This window comes from Cervus elaphus, chromosome 15, assembly GCF_910594005.1.
Source record: "Cervus elaphus chromosome 15, mCerEla1.1, whole genome shotgun sequence".
Lineage (NCBI taxonomy): Eukaryota > Metazoa > Chordata > Mammalia > Artiodactyla > Cervidae > Cervus > Cervus elaphus.
Window position 1 is genome coordinate 41267483 of NC_057829.1, and position 27607 is coordinate 41295089.

At 39.4% G+C, this 27607-nt stretch overlaps 1 protein-coding gene across 9 annotated transcripts in view; it reads left to right on the forward strand.

The window, feature by feature from the left end:
* Positions 1 to 27607, forward strand: part of SHLD2 (shieldin complex subunit 2) — a 110729-nt gene that overhangs the window by 44899 nt on the left and 38223 nt on the right. For 5 of the 9 annotated variants that reach the window (XM_043924831.1, XM_043924838.1, XM_043924837.1 and 2 more), the window contains exons 1-2: positions 25010 to 25308; positions 25808 to 27322. In XM_043924831.1, coding sequence (XP_043780766.1) covers positions 25813 to 27322 — 1510 coding nt within the window. In that variant the 5' untranslated portion in view covers positions 25010 to 25308; positions 25808 to 25812. Of the gene's footprint in view, positions 1 to 25009; positions 25309 to 25807; positions 27323 to 27607 lie in introns of those variants that run through there. The other 4 variants (XM_043924833.1, XM_043924834.1, XM_043924832.1 and 1 more) reach the window with 2 other exon arrangements.

A 27607-nucleotide genomic window follows, 5' to 3' on the forward strand; every position in this document is an offset into this window, starting at 1 on the left:
CTGTTTGGCATTTTCTACTGAAGTTAAGTGCTTCCAGGTAGCTCAGTGGTAAAGAATCCACCTGCAGTGCAGGAGATGTGGGTTGACCCTGGGTTGGGAAGATCCCATGGAGAAGGAAATGGCAACCCACTCCAGTATTCTTGCCTGGGAAATCCAATGGACAGAGGAGCCTGGCAGGCTATAGTCCATGGGGTCACAAAAGAGTCGGATAAGACTTAGTGACTAAACAACAACTGAAGTTAAACATGTAGCCATCCTATGATTTGGCAGTTCTACCCCTACATATTTAATGAAGGAAAATGAAAACAGCTGTCTACAAAATTATGAATTCAAGAATGTTCATAGCAGTCTTATTCATAAATGCTACCAACTGGAAACAACTGAAATGTTTGTTTACAAGGAAATTTGTTAATAACTTGTGGTGTATTCACAGTACCCAGCATCTGATATGCCCAACAACACAGGTGAATCTCAAAACCATTGTTAAGTAAAAGAAACTAGACATAAATGAACATGTACTGTTTTGTTTATATGAAGTTCAAGAAAAAAACAAAACTCTTCTGTAGTGATAGAAATCAGAAGATAATTATAGATTGGAAAGGGAAGGAAGCTGTTTAGAAAGGGACATGAGAAAATTTCCTGAGGTCCATAGGAACGTTCTGTGTTTTGTTTTGTGTGATGGTTACATGGGTGTAGACAATTGTCAGTTGTCATCAAACGGAACTCTTAAGACTTGTGCCTGTTATTGAGTGTTTAATTATACTTCACATTTTAAAAATAGTAAACAAAAGTCTAGAGGAAGAATGTTTAAGGCTGAGGGGATGGTGCTGAGATATGCTTTGCGGGTATTTAAGGTCAAAGGAAGAAAGTGGTTCAGGTCAGGAAGATAACTCTGTCATCTGTGATTTGTTTCATTTACTCTGTATATTTTAACTTGCTAAGCAACAGGTTTTTATTTATTTATTAAATTTTTTTGGCTGAGTCACATCATGTGGGATCTTATTTCCCTGACTAGGGATCAAACCTGTGCCCCCTGCAATGGAAGCACCGAGTACTAACTGCTGGACCACCAGGGAATTCCCAGAAACAGGCTTTTAAATTTGAATATTTAATGTCTCCCTTTCATGGATCACAGCTTTGTCATGGCAAAGGGGCTTGTGGAACTCAGTGATGCTATGAGCCATGCCATGCAGGACCACTCAAGATGGACAGGTCATAGTGAAGAGTGCTGACAAAACATGGTACACTGGAGTAGAAAATGGCAATCCACTCCAGTATTCTTGCCTGAAGAACCCCATGGACCATATGAACTAGAGAGCCTCTTGATGAGGGTGAAAGAGGAGAGTGAAAAAGCTGGCTTGAAACTCAACATTCAAAAAATTAGACCATGGCATCTGATTAGGTCACTTCACAGAAAATAGATGGGGAAAAGTGGAAGCAGTGATAGATTTTATTTTCTTGGCCTCTAAAATCACTGCGGACAGTGACTGCAATCATGAAATTAAAAGATGCTAGCTCCTTGGAAGGAGAGCTATGACAGGCTATTATAAACCTAAACAGCATATTATAAAGCAGAGATATCACTTTGCCTCAGAAGTTCATATAATCAAACTGGTTTTTCCAATAGGTATGTACACATATGAGAGTTGGCACGTAAAGAAGGCTGAGTGCCAAAGAACTGATGCTTTCTAATTGTGCTGGGGAAAACTCTTGAGAGTCTCCTGGACTACAAGGAGATCAAACCAGTCAATCCTAAAGGAAATCAACCCTGAATAGTCACTGGAAGGACTGATGCTGAAGCGGAAGCTCAAATACTTTGGCACCTGATGTGAAGAGCTGACTCACTGGAGAAGACTCTGATGCTGGGAAAGACTGAAGGCAAAAGGAGAAGGAGGCAACAGAGAATAAGATGGTTAGATAGCATCACTGACTCATTGGACATGAGTTTGAACAAACTCTGGGAGATAGAGGACAGAGGAGCCTGGTGTGCTGCAGTCCCTGGGATTGCCAAGAGTTGGACATGACTTAGGGACTGAACAACAACAAAAATTTAATGTCTTGGAAACTTATCCCATTGCTAGATGATTAAAGAGAGAGAGAGGGAAAGGGAGGGAGGGAGAGAGAGGGGAAGAATTTGTCAAATATGAAGGAAGCGATTTACCAGGGCAGAGGATGGGGGAGAGGTCCTCTCCAAAACCATATATTATTCACTTCATTATTAGATTTACAGTAAGCCTTCTAAGTGGGATCCTTTGATAATGAAACTCCTTTGTATTGAAGTTCTGTTCTTTCCTTACCTTTCTACATTAGCCAGTGCTTTGTGAGTGTGTTTCAGATGATTACAATCCCAAAGGCAGTGCCAAAGAATGTTCAAACTACTGCACAATTGCACTCATCTCACACACTAGCAAAATAATGCTCAAATTTCTTATGGCAGAAAGCGAAGAAGAACTAAAGAACCTCTCGATGAAAGTGAAAGAGGAGAGTGAAAAAGTTGGCTTAAAACTCAACATTCAAAAAACAAAGGTCATGGCATCTGGTCCCATCACTTCATGGCAAATAGAGAAACATTGGAAACTGTGGGAGACTATTTTTTTGGACTCCAAAATCACAGAAGATGGTGACTGCAGCCATGAAATTAAAAGATGCCTGCTCCTTGGAAGAAAAGCTATGACCAACCTAGACAGCATATTAAAAAGCAGACATTTCTTTGCCGAAAAAGGTCTGTCTAGCTGGTTTTTCCAGTAGTCATGTATGGATGTGAGAGTTGGACTATAAAGAAAGCTGACTGCTAAAGAATGGATACTTTTGATCTGTGGTGTTGGAGAAAACGCTTGAGAGTCCCTTAGACTGCAAGGAGATCAAACCAGTCCATCCTAAAGGAAATCAGTCCTGAATATTCATTGGAAGGACTGATGTTGAAGCTGAAACTCCAATACTTTGGGCACCTGATGCGAAGAACTGACTCACTGGGAAAGACCCTGATGCTGGGAAAGATGGAAGGCAGGAGAAGAAGGGGATGACTGAGGATGAAATGGTTGGATGGCATCACCAACTCAATGGACATGAGCTTGAACAAGCTCCGGGAGTTGGTGATGGACAGGGAAGCCTGATGTGCTGCAGTCCGTGGGGTTGCAAAGAGTCAGATATGACTGAGCTACTGAACTGAACTGACTTCATATGATTCAGTGGCAGTGTTGACGCTTGGATTCTGGCTCTACATTTGTGCACAGTCCAGAGAAGCCGTGTGGTATACTGGGTAAGAACTAGGCTCTGCAGTTTGATTTCCTGCATTCCAGTCTTGGCTCCACTGCCTGCAAACTGTGTGACCTGGGGCAAGTTCCTTTAACTCCTATAAACCTGTTTTCTGAGGGGGCAATAGGATAAGAAGGAAATCAATTAGGTTATTGCAAATAATCCAAATGCTCATTTGAACAAGGGCAGGAGCAGAAGGTGGAGAAAAGTGGTCACGTTCTGAATGAATTTTAAAGGTAGGACTAAAAGGATTTGATGACAAATTCAAAGAATGAGAAAAAGAGAGCAGGCAGTGAGGACACTGAAGTTTTTGGCTTGAGGAACTGAGAGAGTGGAGTTGGCATATGCTAAGATGAATATAGACATTTTACAAAGGAATGTCAAGGCTGAAGTTGCAGTGTTTTTGTTGTCGTTGTTTCTTGATTTCGTTCGGTTTTTCATCTTTTTTAGGTGATGAGTGGAGGTGAGAGCAAGCACAGGTTTTGTCAGGCAGGCCCCTGGGACACATGTTATGCTTGAGATCTTTATTACTAATCATTACAGTTCAGTCCTTTTGCTATTACATGGTGTAGGGGACAAGGGAATGTAGTGTGATATTTTAGATTTCGTCCTTTGACTTTGCTTAGGAAGAGTGATTCTTGGATAAGTTGACATCTTGCTGTCTGAGATGTTTTCTAGGAAGAGTGGATCCAAAAGGTATTATTTGTCTTGAGACTCATTACCCAGAAACTGAAGCTAGTTTCTTTAGTTGTCAAACAGGTTAATTCTGTTTTCTACTTCATTTAATTCTTATCTCTGTTGTGTGATTCTTAAATGCATATTATACTTTTTAGATACAAATCAACCTTATTTCTACTAGTATTTTATTTTTAAAGCCTTTTGGGGGGTGGAGGCGGGCTGGTTTTCTTTTTTTGGCTGCCCAGTGAGGCATGTGGATTCAGGATCTTAGTTCACCAGCCAGGGATTCAACCTGTTTTCCCTGCAATTACAGCTCGGAATCCTAACCACTGGACCACTGGGGAATTCCCTCCTTAAAATCTTTTTACAGGGAATCGGAACAGAGTGTTTCTCTCTACTTCTTAAGTCCTTCCTAACTATTGTTTTAATGTTTTTGATAAAATGTATTAGCAGGCACACTCTTCACTAATATGACATTTATTCATGTATTTATATGGTTCTTAACTAGAATACTATGTAATTTATTTCTAAACTGAGACATTTTTAAGAGTGAGAAGGGAAACTGATGGAATAGGACTTCAGGATAGCTGTGCTTAAACTAGGACTGTACTGGGCAGATCAGCATGTCTGGTTACCCTGTTCTTAAGGCAGAAGAACAGCTAGAATAGGGTGATTTCCTGTTTAAATACTTACAGGGAGAAGGCAAATGCCTGGAATAGGGGCTGCGAGGGAGAAATTCCCGCTGCATAGCAAGCAGGTCTAAGAGGTTCACTGTGCTGTACTAATCTTAGGGTATCTCAGGTGGTGATAAGAGCATAAGTACAAATCTCTCACTTGAAAAACCAAAGGCTGTTGCAAAGGAAATGAGAGCATATGCAAAAAGGTTTAAGAAATCAATTGTCTGCTTAAAGATTTGTTTTAGTAGTTATTATTTTAGATACAAGAATGAGTAATAACTTTTTAAAAAATAAATTTTTATTATTTATTTTTGATTGTTCTGGGTCTTCTTTGCTGCATGGACTCTCTAGTTGCAGTGAGTGGAGGCTACTCTCTAGTTGTGGTGCAAGGGCTTCTTATTGTGGTGGCTTCTCTTGTTGCAGAGCACGGGCTGTAGGGCACTCGGGCTTCAACAATTGCTGCACATGGGCTCAGTAGTTACAGCTTCCAGGCTCTGGAGTGGCGGCACCGTAGTTGTGGCACATGGGCTTAGCTGCTCAGAGGCACGTGGGATCTTCCCAGATGAGGGATCCGATCCATGTCTCCTGCACTGGCAGGTGAATTCTGTACCACTGAGCCACCAGGGAAGCCCCAAGAATGAGTATTTGCTTTAAACTTCAATTGATTTTGTTTTTGAGGGACAAATAGTGTATCTTACAACCTTTCATAGGTGACATGAAATGTGGCAACTATCATTTTAAGTAGGAAACTCAGATGCTGGCATTTAGTAATTATTGGTTATTTGTAATAGTAAAGACCCCTTCATCAATTACATCAATTACAAATTGATGATCAATTACAAATCAATTACAAATACATCAATTACAATTGTCCTGGTGAAGAAGGGGCTTGCATAACTCAATGAAACTATGAACTGTGCTATGCAGGGCCACCCAAGATGGATGGATCATAGTGGAGATTTCTGACATTGTGGTCCACTGGAGGAGGGAATGGCAAACCGCTCCAGTATTCTTGCTGTGGGAACCCCATGAACAGGATGAAAAGGCAAGAAGACATGACAATGGAAGATGAGCCACCCAGGTTGGAAGGTGTCCAGTATGGTGCTGGGTAAGAGTGGGGGGCAATTACTAATAACTCCAGAAAGAATGAAGTGGCTGGGCCAAAGTGAAAGTGATGCTCAGTTGTGGATGTGTCTGGTGGTGAAAATAAAATCTGATGCTGAAAAGAACAATATTGCATAAGAACCTGGAGTGTCAGGTCCATGAATCAAGGTAAATTGGATGAGGTCAAGTAGGAGATGGCAAGAGTAAAAATCGACGTCTTAGAAATTAGTGAACTGAAATGGATGGGAATGGGAAAATTTAATTCAGGTGACCATTATATTTACTACTGTGGGCAAGAATCCCTTAGAAGAAATGGAGTAACCCTCATAGTCAATAAGAGAGTCCAAAATGCAATCTCAAAAATGACAGAATGATCTCAGTTTGTTTCCAAGGAAAACCATTCAACATCACAGTAATCCAAGACTATGCCCCAACCGCTGATGTTGAAGAAGCTGAAGTTGACCAGTTCTATGAAGACCTACAAGATCTTCTAGAACCAACACCAAAAAAAAAAAAAAAAAAGATGTCTTTTTCATTATAGGTGGTTGGAATGCAAAAGTAGGAAGTCCAGAGATACCTGGAGTAACAAGCAAGTTTGGCACTGGAGTATAAAATGAAGCAGGGCAAAGGCTGACAGAGTTTTGTCAAGAGAACACATGGGACATAGCAAACACCCTTTTCCAGCAACACAAGAGACACCTCTATAGTTTGTCAATACTGAAATCTGATTATATTCTTTACAGCCAAAGATGGAGAAGCTCTATACAGTCAGCAAAAACAAGATTGGGAGCTGACTGTGGCTCAGGTCATGAGCTCCTTGTTGCAAAATTCAGGCTGAAATTGCAGAAAGTAGGGAAAAACACTAGGCCATTCAGGTATGACCTAAATCACATGCCTTATATGATCATACAGTGGAAGTGACAAATAAATTCAAGGGAATAGATCTGATAGACAGGGTGCCTGAAGAACTATGGACAGAGGCTTGTAACATTGTACAGGAGGCAGTGACCAAAACCATCCCAAAGAAAAAGAAATGTAATAAGGGAAAGTTGTTGTCTGAGGAGGCTTTACAAATAGCTGAGGAAAGAAGAGAAGCAAAAAGCAAGGGAGAAAAGGAAAGATATACCCAACTGAATGCAGAGTTCCAGAGAATAGCAAGGGGAGATAAGAAAGCCTTCCTCAGTGATCAATGCAAAGAAATAGAGGAAAACAATAAAATGGGAAAGTCTAGAGCTCTCTTCAAGAAAATTAGAGGTACCAAGGGAACATTTCATGCAAAGAGGGCATAATAAAGGACAGAAATGGTATGGACCTAACAGAAGCAGAAAATATTAAGAAGAGATGGCAAGAATACACAGACGAACTATACAAAAAAGATCTTCATGACCCAGATAGCTATGATGGGTGTCATCACTCTGGAGTGTGATCACATCCTAAAGTGTGAAGTCAAGTGGGCCTTAGGAAGCATTGCTTGTGTGCTAAATCGCTTCAGTGGTGTCCGACTCTTTGCAACCCTATGGACTGTAGCCCACCACGCTCCTCTGTCCATGGGATTCTCCAAGCAAGAATACTGGAATAGGTTGTCATGCCCTCCTCCAGGGAATCTTCCCAACCCAGGGATTGAACCCATGTCTCTTATATCTCCTGCATTGGCAGGCCAGTTCTTTGCTACTGGCACCACATGGGAAGCGCCTAGGAAGCGTTACTACAGACAGAGCTAGTGGAGGTGATGGAGTTCCAGCTGAGCTGTTTTAAATCCAGAAAGATGATCCTGTTAAAGCACTGCACTCAATAGGCCAGCAAATTTGGAAAATATAGCAGTGGCCACAGAACTGGAAAAGGTCAGTTTTCATTCCAGTCCCAAAGAAGAGCAGTGCCAGAGCATTTTTGAACTACTGGACAATAGAGCTCATTTTACATGCTAGTAAGGTTATGCTCAAAATCCTTCAAGGTAGGCTTCAGCAATACATGAACAGAGAGTACATCATGTGAAATTCATCCAGAGTACTGGGTGAATCACAAGCTGGAATCAAGACTGCCTGGAGGGATATCAATAGATATGCAGATGATACCACTCTAATGGCAGAAAGTGAAAAGGAACTAAAGAGCCTCTTGATGAGGGTGAAAGAAGACAGTGAAAAAGCTAGCTTAAACTTCAACATTCAAAATGCTAAGATCATGGCATCTGTCCCATCACTTCATGGCAAAGAGAAAGGGAAAAAATGGAAACAGTGACAGATTTTATTTTCTTGGGCTCCAAAATCACTCTGGATGGTGACTGCAGCCACGAAATGAAAAGCCGCTTGCTCCTTGGAAGAAGAACTGGTGGTGGTGGTTTAGTCGCTAAATTGCATCTGACTCTTGCGACCCCATGGACTGTAGCCTGCCAGGCTCCTCTGTCCATGGAATTCTCCAGGCAAGAATACTGGAGTGGGTTGCCGTTTCCTTCTCCAGGGGATCTTCCTGACCCAGGAATCAAACCTGGGTCTCCTGCATTGCAGGCAGATTCTTTACTGACTAAGCCATGAGGGAAGCAGAGCTATGATAAACCTAAACAGCATATTAGAAAGCAGTGACATCACTTGGCTGACAAAGATCCATATAGTCAAAGCTACGGGTTTTCCAGGAGTTATGTATGGATTTGAGAGTTGGACCATAAAGAAGGCTGAACCCCGAAGATTTGATTCTTTTGAATTACGGTGCTGGAGAAGATTCTTGAGAGGCCCTTGGACTGCAAGGAGATCAAACCAGTCAATCCTATAGGAAATCAACCCTGAATATTCATTGGAAGGACTGATGTTGAAGCTCCAATACTTTGGACACCTGATGCGAAGAGCTGACTCTTTGGAAAAGACCCTCATGCAGGGAAAGATTGAAGGCAAAAGGAGAAGAGGGCGGCAGAGGATGAGATTGTTAGATAGCATCATCGAACTCAGTGGACATGAGTTTGAGCAAACTCTGGGAGATAGTGAAGGACAGGGAAGCCTGGCATGCTGCAGTCCATGGGGTCACAGAAGTTCAGACAGGACTTAGTGGCTGAACGACAACAGCAAAGAGTAAATAGTTCAGCATGAATGTACATGGTGTGTGGGTTGCTAGTACTCAGTTATTAGCATGGTGTATTAAGATAAGTTCAATTGATTGACTGGAGTTAAAGAATAGAAGAATTATTTATTTTTAGCACCACTGTATCAGTCACTCTGGAGAACACATAGAAACTGTAACAACTGTTTCTAACTTCAAGATAAATAGTAGTAAACCAAATACTGTTTTTAAAAAAAACAAATTAAAGCAAAATCTTTCCATATATAAGTTAGTCTCCTTGTTTTATGTATCAGTATATTTAGGAAAAGTTTTTATAATAATACATATCTTCATGACTTTAAGTGGCTATATAGTTTGGCTTTGTATAGATGTGCCATAATTTATTTATCAAACCTCAGTCAATGAACGTTTTCGTCACTTTTCTAACATTTTACATGGTACTGCTGTGAACATCCTTGTAGCTAAATCTGTTAGAGTGTGCACAATATTTTCCTCTTTAGGTTAAATCCCTATAAGTGATGCTGAACAGGGCCCTATGGGACTCCTGGGCACAGAGGTCGTTTTGTCCCCTGTTTCTTAGAAGGCTTCCCAGGTGGCACTAGTGGTAAAGAATCTGCCAGCAGTGCAGGAGACCCAGGTTCTATTCCTGGGTTGAGAAGATCCCCTAGAGAAGGGACTGGCAACCCACTCCAGTATTCTTGCCTGGAGAACCCCATGGACAGAGGAGCCTGGTGAACTACAATACAGTCCATGGGATCTCGAAGAGTCAGACACGACTTAGTGACTAACACTTACAGTTTTCTTATAGGCAAAATTCCACCCTCCATGACCTTCTCTCAGTTCCAAATGGCTGAACAGTTGCTAATCGAAGGAGGAACAGCAGTGAAACCACCTGAGGCAAGGTTAAAGGACCAGAGAGGCTCATCAAGATTAGGAGGCTAGGTCACCTAAGGCCCTGCACAGACCATAATCTTGTCAGCAGCCCCACCTTTTTCAAACTTTGAAGAAAGAATAGACTATTGGCTAAAGCTGCTGCCTGCAATGCGGGAGACCTGGGTTCAATCCCTGGGTCGGGAAGAGCCCCTGGAGAAGGAAATGGCAACCCACTCCAGTACTCTTGCCTGGAGAATCCCATGGACAGAGGAGCCTGGTAGGCTACAGTCCAGGGGGTCGCAAAGAGTCAGACATGACTGAGTGACTTCACTTTCACTTTTCACATAAACTTTCCATACTCACCAGGGAGAGGGAGCACAGTTCCTGAGGCACTAGCCGACTGTGTTCCCCCTTTGCCTGGCAGAGTAATAAAGCCACGCTTTCCTTCTCCTCCATAACTGTCTCCGTATTTCTGTTTGGCAGTGGTGCACAGAGAGCCAAGATTTCGGCAACAGATACAAAAAAATAGTGAATTTTGAATTACATTTGGATTAAAATCCTTAACATATGAGGAGTATGAGAGAACAGACACACAAGGAAATAGAAAAATGGGTTAAGAAGATAACCAGGTTTATAGCACAAAGGGATACAGAATTTTAAGACCTTCAACATACATTGCCATATTCCCCTCCAGAAAAGATTTTATCAGTATAAGTTATTTTGCTGTACCCTTGTACCTTTTTCATGAATGTTTGCTTGTTTGATAGCCAGAAATGTTTTCTTATTAATTTATGATTTTTTATTTAATTTTATTAGAAGAATGAATGTTTTGTTTTTAACCATGCATTTTTTTCTGCGCTATAAACCTGGTTATCTTCTTATTTTCTATTTCTTTGTGTGTCTGTTCTCTCATACTCCTCATATATTAAGGATTTTAATCCAAATGTAATTCAAAATTCACTATTTTTTCAGTTTGGAAATAATTAAGGAAATGCAAATGAAACACCAGTGAAGTACCTTTGTACCCTCACTAGTAATTTCACTAGTAAAATTACTTTTTAATATGCTAACAAATTTGTGGTGAGATGGAACTCATGGCCATTGTTTGGGACATTATAAACTGTCCATTTCTTTTGTACACAGTGAGATAATATTAAGAACTATAACAATATATGTCATCTTTGACCCAATAATTGCATACCTGGGCATTTATCACAAGAAAATAATTGAAAAGTAATTGAAAATAATTGAAAAATAATTAAATTTCTCAAATTATTTATTGCAGCAATGGCTGTAATAGTGATGTTAGAAAGAAATGAGTGAAGTAGAGAGTAATGGTGAACTAAATTAGATTCATCATGAAAATATTAAGCTAGCATTAAAAGTGATTAGGAAGTTTTAGGTTGACATAAAAGAGAGTAGCCTTACATGGATTAAAGTAAAATACACAGTTATAGCAATTTTATGGTTACAGCTGTGTAAGAATACACATTAAAAGCAAAGCCCTGAAATACAGTGGTTTGGTTTTTATATATCACTAAGCATGTATGTATAGAGTTTCCAGTGTTTAGTTCGTTGAATAAATACTCTTGTGCCCATCTCACAGCAACAATGTAAGAAAGGGATTGATGTTATTCTCATTTGATAGATAAGGAAGCAATTATCACTGGACATGTAAAGAAATGTATTTTTTTTGTTAGGGATGTTTTCAACTGTATACAGAAATATAAAGAATATATCATGTAGCTTCAACCATTTCAAGTTGCAGAGTATGGTTTTAACCCAAATCTATCTTACTGTAAAACCCACGCTTTTAATTATTACAGTCCTGTGCTACCTCTTCACTTTGTCATTTGATACTTTTGGGTAGTTTTGTGATGCTTGTATTTTTGGTAAAATGGACATGGTAAGGCATTCTAACGGTGAGTTTATAAGCTGGTGGTAAGATGGAGAAAGCACTCCCTTTTAACTGCTTATATTTTGTAACAAGCGTTTCTAGTTGTAGTGTTGTACAAAGACAAACTTACTGATACGGTTCATCCTGTTTTATAAATCTTTGACCCATTCATTAGACTCTGACCACTCTAAAGATAAAGGACTATGGTTGCATTGGTCTTTCTGACTGAAATGGCCTTCTGCCGATTGAGAAATTGTATAATTATTAACTATGGTAATGGATATGTACTTGCAAGTTTCATCTGGTATCTTAATGAGCTTTAACCCTCGGAGTCCACCCAAGCATTATCCAAGAATCATTGAAATGTATCAGTGGTCACAACTTAACTCTTCCGTCCATGTATATTTGCTCTGATAAATATTTTGTTTCCCTCTGCCCTCACTACATCCCATCCTCCTGTTCACAGACTCCAACTCCTATATATCAGAGGAGTTAGTAGCTACAGCCTTAGCTGTAAAGACTTAGTATTTCTTTTGGAAAAAAACTTACTCTTTTACATTAACAGGACCATAGTTTCTAGTCAGTTTGTTTGTTTGTTTTTGATGGGGGAAGCAGGGGTCCCACACATACAGGGGTGTATATTTAGACAAATGAGCGATGGCATACTAAATAATTGTTATGTACAGATAACCTTGTGTTTTATTGAGTTGTAATCTGCTGTGGACCTGTTTTGTACCGAGAGGTCTCGTCTGAACTCTCAGGACTGCTTTGTGTCAGCCCTGGGTGCTTCAGTGACTTCCCCTGCCTAGAGGGCAAGGAAAGCTCTGAATCTGGGAATCTGCAGCCTCTGGGCTCATAACCTTCAACCCTACCAAACTTGAATACATGGACTGTGTAATCTAGTCTGGGTATAGAGTCATTTAGTCAGATTTTCCCTTCAAGAAAGAGACTAAATAGAACATTGCTTTCTTTTTTAAATTGAAGTATAGTTGATGTAAAATCTATATGTTTCATGTGTACCACATAGCAATTCATAATTTTTAAAGATTTTATTCCATTTATAGTCATTAAAAAATACTGGCTATATTCCCTGTGTTATATCCTTGTAGCTGATTTATTTTATTTTATACTGTTATCTTGCCCTCTCCCTTCCCACTTGCTACTGGTAACCACTAGTTTGTTCTCTATATCTGTTGAGTCTGTTTCTTTTTTGTTACATTCATTAGTATGTTTAGTTTTTAGATTCCACATATAAGTTACATCATATAATATTTGTCTTTCTCTGACTTCACTTAGCATAATATCCTCCAGGTCCATCATGTTGTTTCAAATAGCAAACTTTTTAAAAATGGCTGAGTAGTATCCTATTGTGTATATAATATATACCATATCTTCTTTATACATTCATGTGTTGATGGACACTAAGGTTGCTTCCATATCTTGGCTATGGTAAATAATGCTGCTTTGAGCATTGGGGTGCAGGTATCTTTTTGAATTATTTTTTTTTGTTTTTTAGGTATATATCCAGGAGTGGAATTGCTGGGTCAAGTGGTAGTTCTCTTTTTAGGTTTCTGAGAAACCTCCATAAGAACACTGCTTTTTTTTTTTTTTAAATCTACTGTGGTTGTATCAGATATCATAATACTAGAAATAAAAGTCTGATGTTAGGGAGAATGGTTGGTTCAATATAGACTGGTAAAGCATGATTGGATATTTAGTAGTAAAATGAATGCAGTTGGCTGGAATTCGGCAATGTTGTAGGGAAGGAAAAGATGAGATGACCCAAGGAAAAAGAGAGAGAAAGAAAAATCAAAGAAGTAGAAGAATTATTTAGGAAAGAGTAGTGTTCTAGAAATTAAGGAAAGACTTTCACAATTGAAGTGGCGAAGTACTGTGGATACTTAATTGACAATTTGTACTTCACTGTTGTCTTCACAGAGATAGGAAATAGAAGTCAGATTGCAGGACATTTAGGAGAAAAAGTTAAGTGAGGACCTAGGAGCAGTGAGTGCCTTACACCCTTTAAACATTTTGGAGATTACATATAGCAGGTCTGTCCCTTGAATAACATAGCTAAGGCTGCTTCACTGGCTCCTGTTTTGGGTGGGGAGAAGGATGTCTTGGGACTATATTGTACTACTTTTTTATGAATATTATTTAAATATGGTTTCAAAATTTGGTCACTAACCATAGTCCAGTGAACCTATGAAAAATGCAGGTAATAGACAGTCCTACTTGGGTCGATTTGCCCCAGGCTTCTCCCTCTTAGGGACACCCTGCATGTATTTCTGTGATAGTTCAGTATCTCAATTTTACAATTGTCAATTTAGCTCTCCCATTAAAATATAAGCTCCTTAAAGCTCTTTGTTGTTGTTGAATTCCCAGTACTTATCATGATGCCTGACACATACTACTATTTGTTAAGTGAATAAATGAATAAATCAATAGTTTTCTGTGTTTTTTTTTTTCATTTAAGCATTTTTTATTTTTATTTAGAGAGAGGTCTTTATTTGCTTTACACAGCATTAAAAATTATATATTATACACTGCGTGTGTGTGGGCTCAGTCACTAAGTCATGTCCAACTCTTTTGTGACCCCCTAGACTGTGGTCCACAAGGCTCCTCCATCCATGGAATTTTCCAGGCAAGAATACTGGAGTGGGATGCCATTTCCTTCTCCATGTGGTTTTTTTTTTAAGCAGAAAAGTATTCTAATTTGATAATTTCACAGAATCAAAAAAGTAGAATGTTTCAGGAAAGAGGAATTGATAACCAATTACAAATGGCAGTAAGATGGGGGTTAAAAACTGATCTTCAGATTTGGCTATTAGGGGTCATTGGTTTCCATAGTAAAAAGGGTTATACAAAATGATTGAAGTAAGAGCCATTTTAAGTGGATTGAAGAGTAAATGGGAAGTGAGAACAAAGAAACAATATGGAAGCTTGTTTTTTTATTTTTTTAAATTTATTTATTTTTAATTGAAGGATAATTGCTTTACAGAATTTTGTTTTTTTCTGTCAAACCTCAGTATGAATCAGCCAAAGATATAATTAGTTGAAGCTGAAGGGAAGAAACTGTTGGAGACAAATCCAAAGATTCGAGAGAGGGAAGTTCATTAGCATAGTAATTTTATGTATTTGATTTGAAGATATCTAAGTGTTTCTACACAGAACTATACAAAAAAGATCCTCACGACCCAGATAATCACAAAGGTATGCTCACTCACCTAGACCCAGACATCCTGGAATGCGAAGTCAAGCGGGCCTTAGGAAGCATCACTATGAACAAAGCTAGTGGAGGTGATGGAATACCAGTTGAGCTATTTCAAATCCTGAAAGATGATGCTGTGAAAGTGCTGCACTCAATATGCCAGCAAATTTGGAAAACTCAGCAGTGGCCACAGGACTGGAAAAGGTCTGTTTTCATTCCAATCCCAAAGAAAGGCAATGCCAAAGAATACTCAAACTACCACACAATTGCACGCATCTCACATGCGGGTAAAGTAAAGCTCAAGCCAGGCTTCAACAGTACGTGAACCGTGATCTTCCAAATGTTCAATCTGGATTTAGAAAAAGGCAGAGGAACCAGAGATCAGATTGCCAACATCTGCTGGATCATTGAAAAAGCAAGAGAGTTCCAGAAAAACATCTACTTCTGCTTTGTTGACTGTGCTAAAGCCTTTGACTGTGTGGATCACAACAAACTGGAAAATTCTGAAAGAGATGGGAATACCAGACCACCTGACCTGCCTCTTGAGAAACCTATATACAGGTCAGGAAGCAACAGTTAGAACTGGACATGGAACAGACTGGTTCCAAATCGAGAAAGGAGTACGTCAAGGCTGTATATTGTCACCCTGCTTATTTAACTTATATGCAGAGTACATCATGAGAAACGCTGGGCTGGCATAAGCACAAGCTGGAATCAAGATTGCTGGGAGAAATATCAATAACCTCAGATATGCAGATGACACCACCTTTATGGCAGAAAGTGAAGAACTAAAAAGCCTCTTGATGAAAGTGAAAGAGGAGAGTGAAAAAGTTGACTTAAAACTCAGCATTCAGAAAACTAAGATCATGGCATCTGGTCCCATCACTTCTTGGCAAATGGGGAAACAATGGAAACAGTGAGAGACTTTATTTTGGGGGCTCTAAAATCACTGTAGGTGGTGACTGCAGCCATGAAATTAAAAGATGCTTACTCCTTGGATGGAAAGTTATGACCAACCTGGGCAGCATATTAAAAAGCAGAGACATTACTTTGCCAACAAAGGTCCATCTAGTCAAAGCTATGGTTTTTCCAGTGGTCATGTATGGATGTGAGAGTTGGATATGAAGAAAGCTGAGTGCTGAAGAATGGATGCTTTTGAACTGTGGTGTTGGAGAAGACTCTTGAGAGTCCCCTGGACTACAACAAGATCCAACCAGTCAATCCTAAAGGAAATCAGTCCTGAGTATTCACTGGAAGGAGTGCTGCTGAAGCTGAAACTCCATTACTTTGGCCACCTGATGGGAAGAACTGACTCATTTGAAAAGACCCTGATGCTGGGAAAGATTGAAGGTGGGAGGAAAAGGGGACGATAGAGGATGAAATGGTTGGATGGCATCACCAACTCAATGGACATGAGTTTGAGTAAACTCTGGGAGTTGGTGATGGACAGGGAGGCCTGGCATGCTGCAGTCCATGGGGTTGCAAAGAGTCGGACACAACTGAGTGACTGAACTAAACTGAACTGAAGTATTTCTACCTACTTTTCTGGATAATATATTCCTCCCTCTTCCACTTGGTTTTGATATCAGTATATCTTTTTAGAGTGTTTTTTTGCTGTGCTATTTGGAGCCCCCTAGTGACCAATTTTCATACTGTCGGTAGGTGCCCAATATGCTACTGGAGATCAGTGGAGAAATAACTCCATAAAGAATGAAGGGATGTACCACAGCTTCCTTATCCATTCATCTGCTGATGGGCATCTGTGGTACATATACACCATGGAATATTACTCAGCCATTAAAAAGAATTCATTTGAACCAGTTCTAATGAGATGGATGAAGCTGGAGCCCATTATACAGAGTGAAGTAAGCCAGAAAGATAAAGAACATTACAGCATACTAACACATATATATGGAATTTAGAAAGGTGATAACGATAACCCTATATGCAAAACAGAAAAAGAGACACAGAAATACAGAACAGACTTTTGAACTCTGTGGGAGAATGTGAGGGTGGGATATTTCAAAAGAACAGCATGTATACTATCTATGGTGAAACAGATCACCAGCCCAGGTGGGATGCATGAGACAAGTGCTCCGGCCTGGTGCACTGGGAAGAGCCAGAGGAATCGGGTGGAGAGGGAGGTGGGAGGGGGGATCGGGATTGGGAATACATGTAAATCCATGGCTGATTCATATCAATGTATAACAAAACCCACTGGAAAAAAAAATAATAATAATAAAAAAAATAAATTAAAAAAAAAAAGCAGGAAATCAGACAATGTCACTTGTATTTGGCAGAGACATGAAGGCAGGTAGGTGAAAAAAAAAAAAAAAAAGAATGAAGGGATGGAGTCAAAGCAAAAACAATACCCAGTTGTGGATGTGACTGGTGATAGAAGCAAGGTCCGATGCTGTCAAGAGCAATATTGCATAGGAACCTGGAATGTTAGGTCCATGAATCAAGGCAAATTGGAAGTGGTCAAACAGGAGATGGCAAGAGTGAATGTCGACATTCTAGGAATCAGCGAACTAAGATGGACTGGAATGGGTGAATTTAACTCAGATGACCATTATATCTACTACTGTGGGCAGGAGTCCCTTAGAAGAAATGGAGTGGCCATCATGGTCAACAAAAGAGTCCAAAATGCAGTACTTGGACGCAATCTCAAAAACGACAGAATGATCTCTGTTCGTTTCCAAGGCAAGCCATTCAATATCACAGTAATCCAAGCCTATGCCCCAACCAGTAATGCTGAAGAAGCTGAAGTTGAACGGTTCTATGAAGACCTACAAGACCTTTTAGAACCAACACCCAAAAAAGACGTCCTTTTCATTATAGGGGACTGGAGTGCAAAAGTAGAAAGTCAAGAAACACCTGGAGTAACAGGCAAATTTGCCCTTGGAGTACAGAATGAAGCAGGGCAAAGGCTAATAGAGTTTTTCCAAGAGAACATACTGGTCATAGCAAACACCCTCTTCCAACAACACAAGAGAAGACTCTACACATGGACATCACCAGATGGTCAACCCTGAAATCAGACTGATTATATTCTTTGCAGCCAAAGATGGAGAAGCTCTATACAGTCAGCATAAACAAGACCAGGAGCTGACTGTGGCTCGGATCATGAACTCCTTATTGCCAAATTCAGACTTAAATTGAAGAAAGTAGGGAAAACCACTAGATCATTCAGGTGTGACCTAAATCAAATCCCTTATGACTATACAGTGGAAGTGAGAAATAGATTTAAGGAACTGGATCTGATAGAGTGCCTGATGAACTATGGACAGAGGTTCGTGACATTGTACAGGAGACAGGGATCAAGAATATCCCCATGGAAAAGAAATGCAAAAAGGCAAAATGGTTGTCTGAGGAGGCCTTACAAATAGCTGTGAAAAGAAGAGAAGCAAAAAGCAAAGGAGAAAAGGAAAGATATATCCATTTGAATGCAGAGTTCCAAAGAATAGCCAGGAGAGATAAGAAAGCCTTCCTCAGTGATCAATGCAAAGAAATAGAGGAAAACAACAGAATGGGAAAGACTAGAGATCTCTTCAAGAAAATTAGAAATACCAAGGCAACATTTCATGCAAAGATGGGTTCGGTAAAGGACAGAAATGGTATGGACCTAACAGAAGCAGAAGATATTAAGAAGAGGTGGCAAGAACACACAGAAGGACTGTACAAAAAAAGATCTTCACAACCCAGATAAATCATGATGGTGTGATCACTCACCTAGACCCAGACATCCTGGAATGTCAAGTCAGGTGGGCCTTAGAAAGCATCACTACGAACAAAGCTGGTGGAGGTGATGGAATTCCAGTTGAGCTATTTTAAATCCTGAAAGATGATACTGTGAAAATGCTGCGCTCAATATGCCAGCAAATTTGGAAAACTCAGCAGTAGCCACAGGACTGGAAAAGGTCAGTTTTCATTCCAATCCCAAAGAAAGGCAATGCCAAAGAATGCACAAACTACTGCACAATTGCACCCATCTCACACGCTAGTAGAGTAATGCTCAAAATTCTCCAAGCCAGGCTTCAGCAATACGTGAACCGTGAACTTCCAGATGTTCAAGCTGGTTTTAGAAAAGGCAGAGGGACCAGAGATCAAATTGCCAACATCTACTGGATCATCGAAAAAGCAAAAGAGTTCCAGAAAAACATCTATTTCTGCTTTATTGACTATGCCAAAGCTTTTGACTGTGTGGATCACAATAAACTGTGGAAAATTCTGAAAGAGATGGGAATACCAGACCACTTGATCCATCTCTTGAGAAACCTGTATGCAGGTCAGGAAGCAACAGTTAGAACTGGACATGGACCAACAGACTGGTTCCAAATAGGAAAAGGAGTACGTCAAGGCTGTATATTGTCACCCTGCTTATTTAACTTATATGCAGAGTACATCATGAGAAAAGCTGGGCTGGAAGAAGCACAAGCTGGAATCAAGATTGCCAGGAGAAATATCAATAACCTCAGATATGCAGATGACACCACCCTTATGGCAGAAAGTGAAGAGGAACTAAAAAGCCTCTTGATGAAAGTGAAAGAGGAGAATGAAAAAGTTTGCTTAAAGCTCAACATTCAGAAAACTAAGATCATGGCATCTGGTCCCATCACTTCATGGCAAATAGATGGGGAAACAGTGGAAGCAGTGTCAGACTTTATTTTTTGGGGCTCCAAAATCACTGCAGATGGTGATTGCAGCCATGAAATTAAAACACGTTTACTCCTTGGAAGGAAAGTTATGCCAACCTAGATAGCATATTAAAAAGCAGAACCATTACTTTGCCAACAAAGGTCCGTCTAGTCAAGGCTATTGTTTTTCCAGTGGTCACGTATGGATGTGAGAATTGGACTGTGAAGAAAGCTGAGTGCAGAAGAATTGATGCTTTTGAACTGTGGTGTTGGAGAAGACTCTTGAGAGTCCATTAGACTGCAAGGAGATCCATCCAGTCCATTCTAAAGGAGATCGGTCCTGGGTGTTCATTCGAAGGACTGCTGCTGAAGCTGAAACTCCAATCCTTTGGCCACCTCATGCGAAGAGCTGACTCATTGGAAAAGACCCTGATGCTGGGAAAGATCGAGGGCAGGAGGAGAAGGGGACCACAGAGGATGAGATGGCTGGATGGCATCACCGACTCGATGGACATTAGTTTGAGTAAACTCCGGGAGTTGGTGATGAACAGGGAGGCCTGGTGTGCTGCGATTCATGGGGTCGCAAAGAGTCGGACCCGACTGAGTGACTGAACTGAACTGAGTGACCAATTTGGTAATTATATATAAATTTTAAAAAAGTGTAGTATTAGTTGGTCAGTCATGTCTGACTCTTTGGGACCTGTAACCTGCCAGTCTCCTCTGTCCATGGGATTTTCTGGGCAAGCATACAGGAGTGGATTGCCGTTTCCTTCTCAATGGGATCCTCCCAACCCAAGGATCTCCCCAATTACAGCAGATTCTTTACTGTCTGAACCACCAGGAAAGCCCAATATATAAATAGTAAGCCATCAATTAGATCTAATATATCAATTATTTTTTCTGCAGATTTTTATTTCTCTGAGGATTAGATGAAGTCAGTATATGTGGTTATAGTACTTAATGATACTTAGCCCTCTTTGTTTTGTTATGGGTCAACACACCTGAACTTACTATAGTTTTGTTTCCTTAGTAATAATTCAGTATTATAAGACTGTTTGAAAACAGCAGTATATCTCTGTTTTAACTGATAATAAGTTAAAAGTTGCCATCTTTGCTGTCAACTCTCATTCAGCAATATTAGATTTAGGTCCAGTGTTGTATTGGAACATCATGTCTAGTTTGAAGATTGTGAAAGAAAAGCCTGAATTTCCAAACAAAAAAAGATCTATTATAAAAATAATAACCATTTGTCCTTCATCACAATAAAACTTTTAAAATATAGACGTCTTTGAAAAATCATCTTTAATCTTGCGTCTCAGTTTTTCTTTCTAGGGTTTTTTTAATGTTATAAAATATTTCTGAACAATGTAAGGAATATATTTACCTAGTTAAAAAAATCAGCATGGTTAGTACAGTTGATGCCCTTTATGTGTACTTTACCTATCACATCCCCATTCCTCCTTCCTGAAGGTAACCACAATCCTGGATTTTGTGTTTTAATCTTGGACATATTTTAAAATTCAACATGTTGATATCATAAGTTGTCTATTCTTCAGATTCCTTCTTTCATTTAAAATTATGTTTGTAAGATGTACCCATGTTGATATGTAATTTGTGTTCGTTTATTTTTCTGCCATATAGTAGTCATTCTCTGAATATCCTATGACTTATCTCCTCTTCATGGATTTTTAGGTTGTAAACTTTTTTTTGTAAAGTCCCCCATGATCATTCTTGCACACATATTCTTGTGTACATACGAGGAAGAGTTCTCCAGAGCAAAACCTTGGACGTGGAACCATCTGGTTGTGTGATGAGTATCCTCACTTTTACCAGATGGTTTGTCAGAGCTGTGTAAGAGTTCCCCAACGGTGGGTATTATTAGACTGCTTAAATCTTTTCCAAGTTTGAAAAAATATTTCTTAAAAACAACAACAAAAAAGAAGGCATGTATTATAGGATATTTAAAAGATGTACAAAAGTAGAGTGATTAGAGAAGTGTTGCATCGACCTGCCTGGACGTATGGCCCATCTTGTTTAATCTGTAACCTCGTCCTCTCTCTCCTCCTGGTGTTCTAAGGAAATTGAGAAATGTCACACCATTTTACACGCAAACACTCATTTTACATCTCTGGCACATAGCCTTTCATATATAGCCTCAATAATATGATCCCACTAAAGAAACGCAGTAATCCCTTAATGTTATAAAATACCAAAGTTTCAGTTTTTCCAGTTGTGTTATATTTTTACACTTGTGTCTTCAAATCAAAATCTAAATACGGTCCACACTTTGTAATTGGTTTCAATCTACAAATTCCTTCTGCTGTCCCTCACAACATCTACCTGGTGATATTAGTAGCCATTAATGGCTATTGCCTAGAAAATCCACTGACTCATTAGGAGTTGTGAGATGGTGCTAGTCTATCATTATTTTGGTTTTTGTTTATTAGCAGAATATCACTGTAAAGAGAGATTTCCTCTCATCATATATTTGGCCATCTTGAGATTCTCTTAGTAAAGAAAAACAGGGTAAAATGCTTTCCTTTTATTCACCAACTTTTGAAACAGTCACAGTATCCTCTGAAGGTGATCATTGAGTGTGTTTGTTTTAGTTATTTTTATGAGTTCGTGGATTTAAGCATGTCAGATTTGTTCCAGTCCATCTTGGTGGTCATCCTGACCGATGCTCAGATTGCCCAGTTTTGGCAGTGGGAGCCTCTTTAAGTTGGCTCCTCAGTTCTTTTGACAAAGTCCTACTAGTCTTCAATTGTTCTCTTGTATGATGAGACGTTTCAGGTTCATCTTGTATATTTCCTGCCCCAACTCTAGAATCAGCCATTTCTCTAAGGAGACTTGGTGTTGCAGCCATCCTCTGCCTATCACATACCAAAATGCCTGTCTCTTAGAAGGAAAGGAAGTGTTTATTAGATAGTTTAGGCACAGTGAGCCATTCTTACCAAGGAACAGTGGGAACCCTCCTGAAATCAAAATGCACAAATGCCTGCCAGGGTCCCACGTTACAAGCAGGGCTTTTTAAGGATGGTAGTCTCAGGCTTGGCATGTTAACTCTTTTCCGCATAGGTGCCTATTAGGGATATCACATCCTCCTGATTCTCATCCCACCTCACACTACCTCACCATACGCTCCTTCTCAGTCTCCTTTGCTAGCTTTTCCTCATCTCCTCAACTTCTTGCTTAGGGGCCCAGTACTTGTATCTCAAGTAGAATGTTGATAAGAATGTTGGATTAGGAGTCAGGCATTCAGAAGAGAGACTGTGATGGAGATAAACATCTGGTGGTCATTAGTGATGGAGATATACATCTGTTATTAGAAGGTATTCAGATCCTGAGACTGAATGAAAATTACCTAGGGAGTGAGTCCAGAGAGAGATCCAAGTGCTGGGCCCTTGAGCAAGAAGTTGAGATGAGGAGAAGATAGCGAAGGAGACTGAGAAGGAGACTGCACAAAAGAAGAAAGGAATGATCAGTGCTGACAGTCTTAAGTTGAAAATGGGGATTTGACTGATTCCAATATGGAGGTTATTGGAGACCTTGAAATATGCTGTTTCAGTGGAGTGTTTTGGACCAGTGCTTGATAGGAGTGGGTTTAAGAGAGAATTGGGTAAGAGGGAATATAGACAGTTCTTTCAAGGAATTTTGCTGTAGAGGGGAGCAGAAAAGCAGTATTATAAGTGGAGGAGTCAACTAAAACCTTTACCATTCGATTTTTCCACATTATCTTTTTTTTTATTCACCTTATATTTATTTTTGTATTTATTGTATATATTATTGTATTTATTTTTCCACATTATCTTCTAGTTTTTGTCCACACCAAATACATTTTAGTTATAATACTCAATATTTTGCTAACTCTATCTTTGTTGTTAATGAAAAAAAAAATAAGTGGAGGAGTAGAGGAGCTGAGGATTAACAGCATGAGGAATAGTCACAACATGTTTGTATGTTGATGGAGATGCTCCAGTAAAAAACAAAAATCAAGATGTAGGAGAGAAATGAAGAATTGTTGAAGCCTGGTTAGGAAAGAGGGTATAAGATCTAATGTCTAAGTGAGGAAGAGTTGGCCTTCGAAGCACAAACAGTTAGTTTATGCATAGTAATAAAGTGGGCAAAATATATGGGTACGATAAAGGTCGGTAGGTATGTTGCTGACAACTTGTAAATGGTCATCAGCTGCACTTGAGGATAGGGGAGGAGATGCTGAGCTTTAAAGAGTATAAAAGAGTTATCTTGGAAAATGAATGGACAGAGAAAGATAAGATTTCTGGGTACCCCCTTGAGGTTAGTAGTCACGATCTTAAAATGAGACTAGTTTTCATCGGGTACAGGTGTAGAGTAGGAGTGATTGAACCAGGGTTTGAGTTTAGCTAGAGAGGAGAGTAGCAGAATTAAAGAAGTATGGTTGGGAGTGATTATAATGACCCTGGAATATAAGCATTTTAAGGAGGGAAGTGAAGAATGAGGCTATAAAAATGAGTTATGATCATTGTGTTCAACATAGATCCCACATGGTCAAAGAGTTGTTGTAGTTGTCCATTTAGAGGGGGTAAGTCAAAGATAGGAGAAAGTAGTCAGCGAGTTGAAAGCTTAAATTGAAATTAAGGAAATGTATAGTTATTGTTAATGGTAGGGCATATGATTATGAGAATGAATAACTGAGGTAGGGTGGAGAATAAAATCAATAGAGGAGAAGAGGACAAGGAACCAAGAGACCAGGGTATTAGCAGGAACACCCACACTGATAGTGAAATCACAAGAACTATAATCAGATAGGTTATTAGACTAGGAAGAGGTGACCATGAGCAAATCAAGGAATGATGAGAGTGACTGGGGACTGTAGCTGTGGTTTCCTGTATACCGCCATACTTCCATATAGACTTTTCATGATTTGAAAGCTTCTTACCTTTTCACAAAGGACCCTGTACTCTGATCCAAAGTCCTCAGTCATACCACGGTCTTTCATAACCCTGCCTGTTACAGCTGCGTATTCTTTTGTTTAGATGCTTACAGCTATGGTACTTGCCTTCCATAGGAGTATTGTTTCTTATTTCTAGTTTACAGTATGTATTACATTATTTTTAAACTGCTAGTTTACATTCACTGTTTTTTTTCTCCTTTTTGTTTTTTTAAAACCAGACTGACAGTTCCCTTAGGCCAAGGACCTTATCTGTCTTTTTGTCCCTATAGCACTGTAAAAAATTTATCAGCAAACTCTAGGAATAGATCTATTTAGTAGATACTTTTGGAAAGTCAGTTGTTATCAAGTCAGTAGTGGTATAATTCTCTATTTTTATCTCACTAAATATGATGCTTACTTAGATTTACTTATATCAAGTGCCCACAGTTAATGAAAAAATATTTAAATTATAATGAGTTTCTTTTGTCTGTATATTACAAAATGGCTATTCTTAATCTGTTTGCATTTTAGAGACGATTAGAAATACAGAAGCAGGGCTTCCCTGCTGGCTCAATAGTGAAGAATCAGCCTGCCATCGCAGGAGACACACGTTCGATCCCTGCTCCAGGAACATCCCATGTGCTGCAGAGCAACTAAACCTGTGTCCCACAGCTTCTGAGCCCATGCTCCGCAACAAGAGAAGCCACCACAGTGAGAAGCCTGCATACCACAACTAGAGAGTGGTCTCTGCTCGCCACAACTACAGAAAAGCCTGTGCAGAAACAAAAGAACCAGCACAGCCAAGAAAATAAATAAATAAAATTATTTTTTAAAAATACAGAAGCAATTATTGATTGCACTTATAGATTGAAGATAGGTAATATAGTTACTTGTACATTTTGAAAAGAGCCTTGGTTTTTTATTTTCTCTTTACTGGTTCAAGCCTCTATTTTGGGATTTTGGAATTGAGTTCACAGTTTAAGGAAGAAGGCCCTAAAAAGAAAACAAAGGATTTAAAGGTGACTATAATACAGCTGAACAAATGCTGTTTATTCCCTTCTTTACTAACTTACTGTTTAAATGGTGCAAGTTTTGGGACTCCCCGGTCAGTCCAGTGGTTAAGACTCTGCACTCCCAATGCAGGAGACATGGGTTTGATCCCTGGAACTAAGACCTTACATGCTGCACTGAGCAGCCAAAAGAAAAAAAAGCGTGCAAGTTTTTACAATACCAGAAATGAGCATACTAAGAGTTGACTCATTTGTTGTTAGTATGCTTAATTTTATTTTCCTTAAAGAGAGTCTTTATGTGAGTATTTTTTGTGCATATTTTGATTTCTCCTTATGATTGCTTATGTATTTGTCATTTTTATAATTGAGTAAGAGTATAAATCACCTCTATTAATTATATTTTTGATTTATATTACATTTGCTTTGGGGCTATTATAAGTTAATTTCAATATATAAAAATTTCTGACACATGCTTATTTTAGATTTTTCTTTTTCTTTTTTTTTTCAGAAACTATGAGTGGAGGATCTCAAGTTCACATTTTTTGGGGTGCTCCAGTCAGTCCACTGGAAATGACAGTCTCACAGGAACCAACCTCTTTAGCACCCACTACTGAGACCTGGAAAGAAATTCAGGTTTTGTACAATCACCATTCCTTATACCTGAAGGATGAAAAATGCAGGCACAAAAATCTCGAGGACTGTCAGGCCCTGGAACCTCTAGGTCTTCCAGATCTTCCTCATGGTCACACTCCAGCAAACTCTATGAACAGATCTGTTCACATGAAAGATGACACCACACGTTGCATTTCTGAAACACAAGCTGCAAAGTCCCAGAAGAGTTACCTCCTGGGAATGAGTGACAGAACCAACTCCAGTGAGCAAATATGTGGACTTAAGGGAGGAATTCAGCATTTTACTGAAGAAGAGAAGTGTCCAAAGCTTTCCAGTGAACTTAAGAAAACCACAAACGAACAGCATGATCAATCAAACATATGTGGTCAGAACATTCCAAAAAATTCCTTTCATTTAGATCATAAGTGTGCAGCTATACTGGATGTGGTCTGTGGTACTGAACGGACTAACACTCCAGAAGCTATCAAAATAAACTGTGCACCAACAGAGCATCATGAAATACAGAACCGGTGTCTAGAGTTCTTTCCCTCTAACACAGTAGACAAACCAAGGCCTGAAGGACTTAAAATATCCACTGATACTGAATTTCTTAGTATAATGACCTCCAGCCAGGTTGCTTTTTTAGCTCAAAGGAAATATAAAGGGCAGAATTCTGTAAATAAAGGGACCATAAACATGGAGATTGAACCAGAAGCAAGTTATGGGGAAATAAGAATAACTGAGGATAATTTGATTCAGTCCAAAGATGATTCTGCAGAAGGATATGAAGATGGACAGAACCAAGCCTGTTCCCTTGAACTTTTTAGTCCTGTTTGTCCTGAAACAAAAAGTTGCCACACTCTCTTAAACGCTGATAAAGATCTTGAAGAAAACATAGGATCTGAAGAACTTTTCAATTTTGATGATAACTTTCAACCAAATGAGATATGCATTGAGTCATGTAACTCAGGAATACTGTGTTCTCAACTAAATACCTTCCACAAAAGTTCCGGTAAGAGAAGTTGGACCTCTGAAGAGAAATCAGGCCATCCTCAGGCTCTATCTAAAGTCCCCCATGTAGCTAAGAAAATTAAGTTGTTTTCTAATGAGAGAGATCATACTATAACAGTGGACCAGAGGAACATATCTGGATTTAAGGGCATTAAAAAAACCTCATTAATAAAAAACTGTGATTCTGAACGTCAGAAATACAATTGCTTAGTCATGGTGTTATCTCCATGTCACATGAAAGAAATAAATATAAAATCTGGACCAAATTCTGGCTCTAAAGTGCCTTTAGCAACGATTGTGGTAACTGACCAATCAGAAATGAAGAAGAAGGTGTTTCTGTGGAGGACTGCAGCATTCTGGGCACTTACTGTGTTTCTTGGAGATATAATTTTACTCACAGGTAAGGTCATCGTGGTAAATATCTTACTTTACAAAGCTGTTGTCTTTTTCCCCCTCCCACTTTAAGCCTTTAAGGATTCTTTCCTTACCATTTGCTTCTTAGGGTTCCAGCATGATTGAGTCCCTTATAGCATCTGTATTGCTCTCCTCATCCCTGCATTGCCATTTCTGGGTGTTTATCTGTCCTTTTTTGTTCTGTCCCTCCTTCTCACTATCCCTCCTGTTCCTCCTTCTCTTTGAGAAGTCTTCTCTGATTTCTCCTCCTTTCATTCACTATGCTAGCATT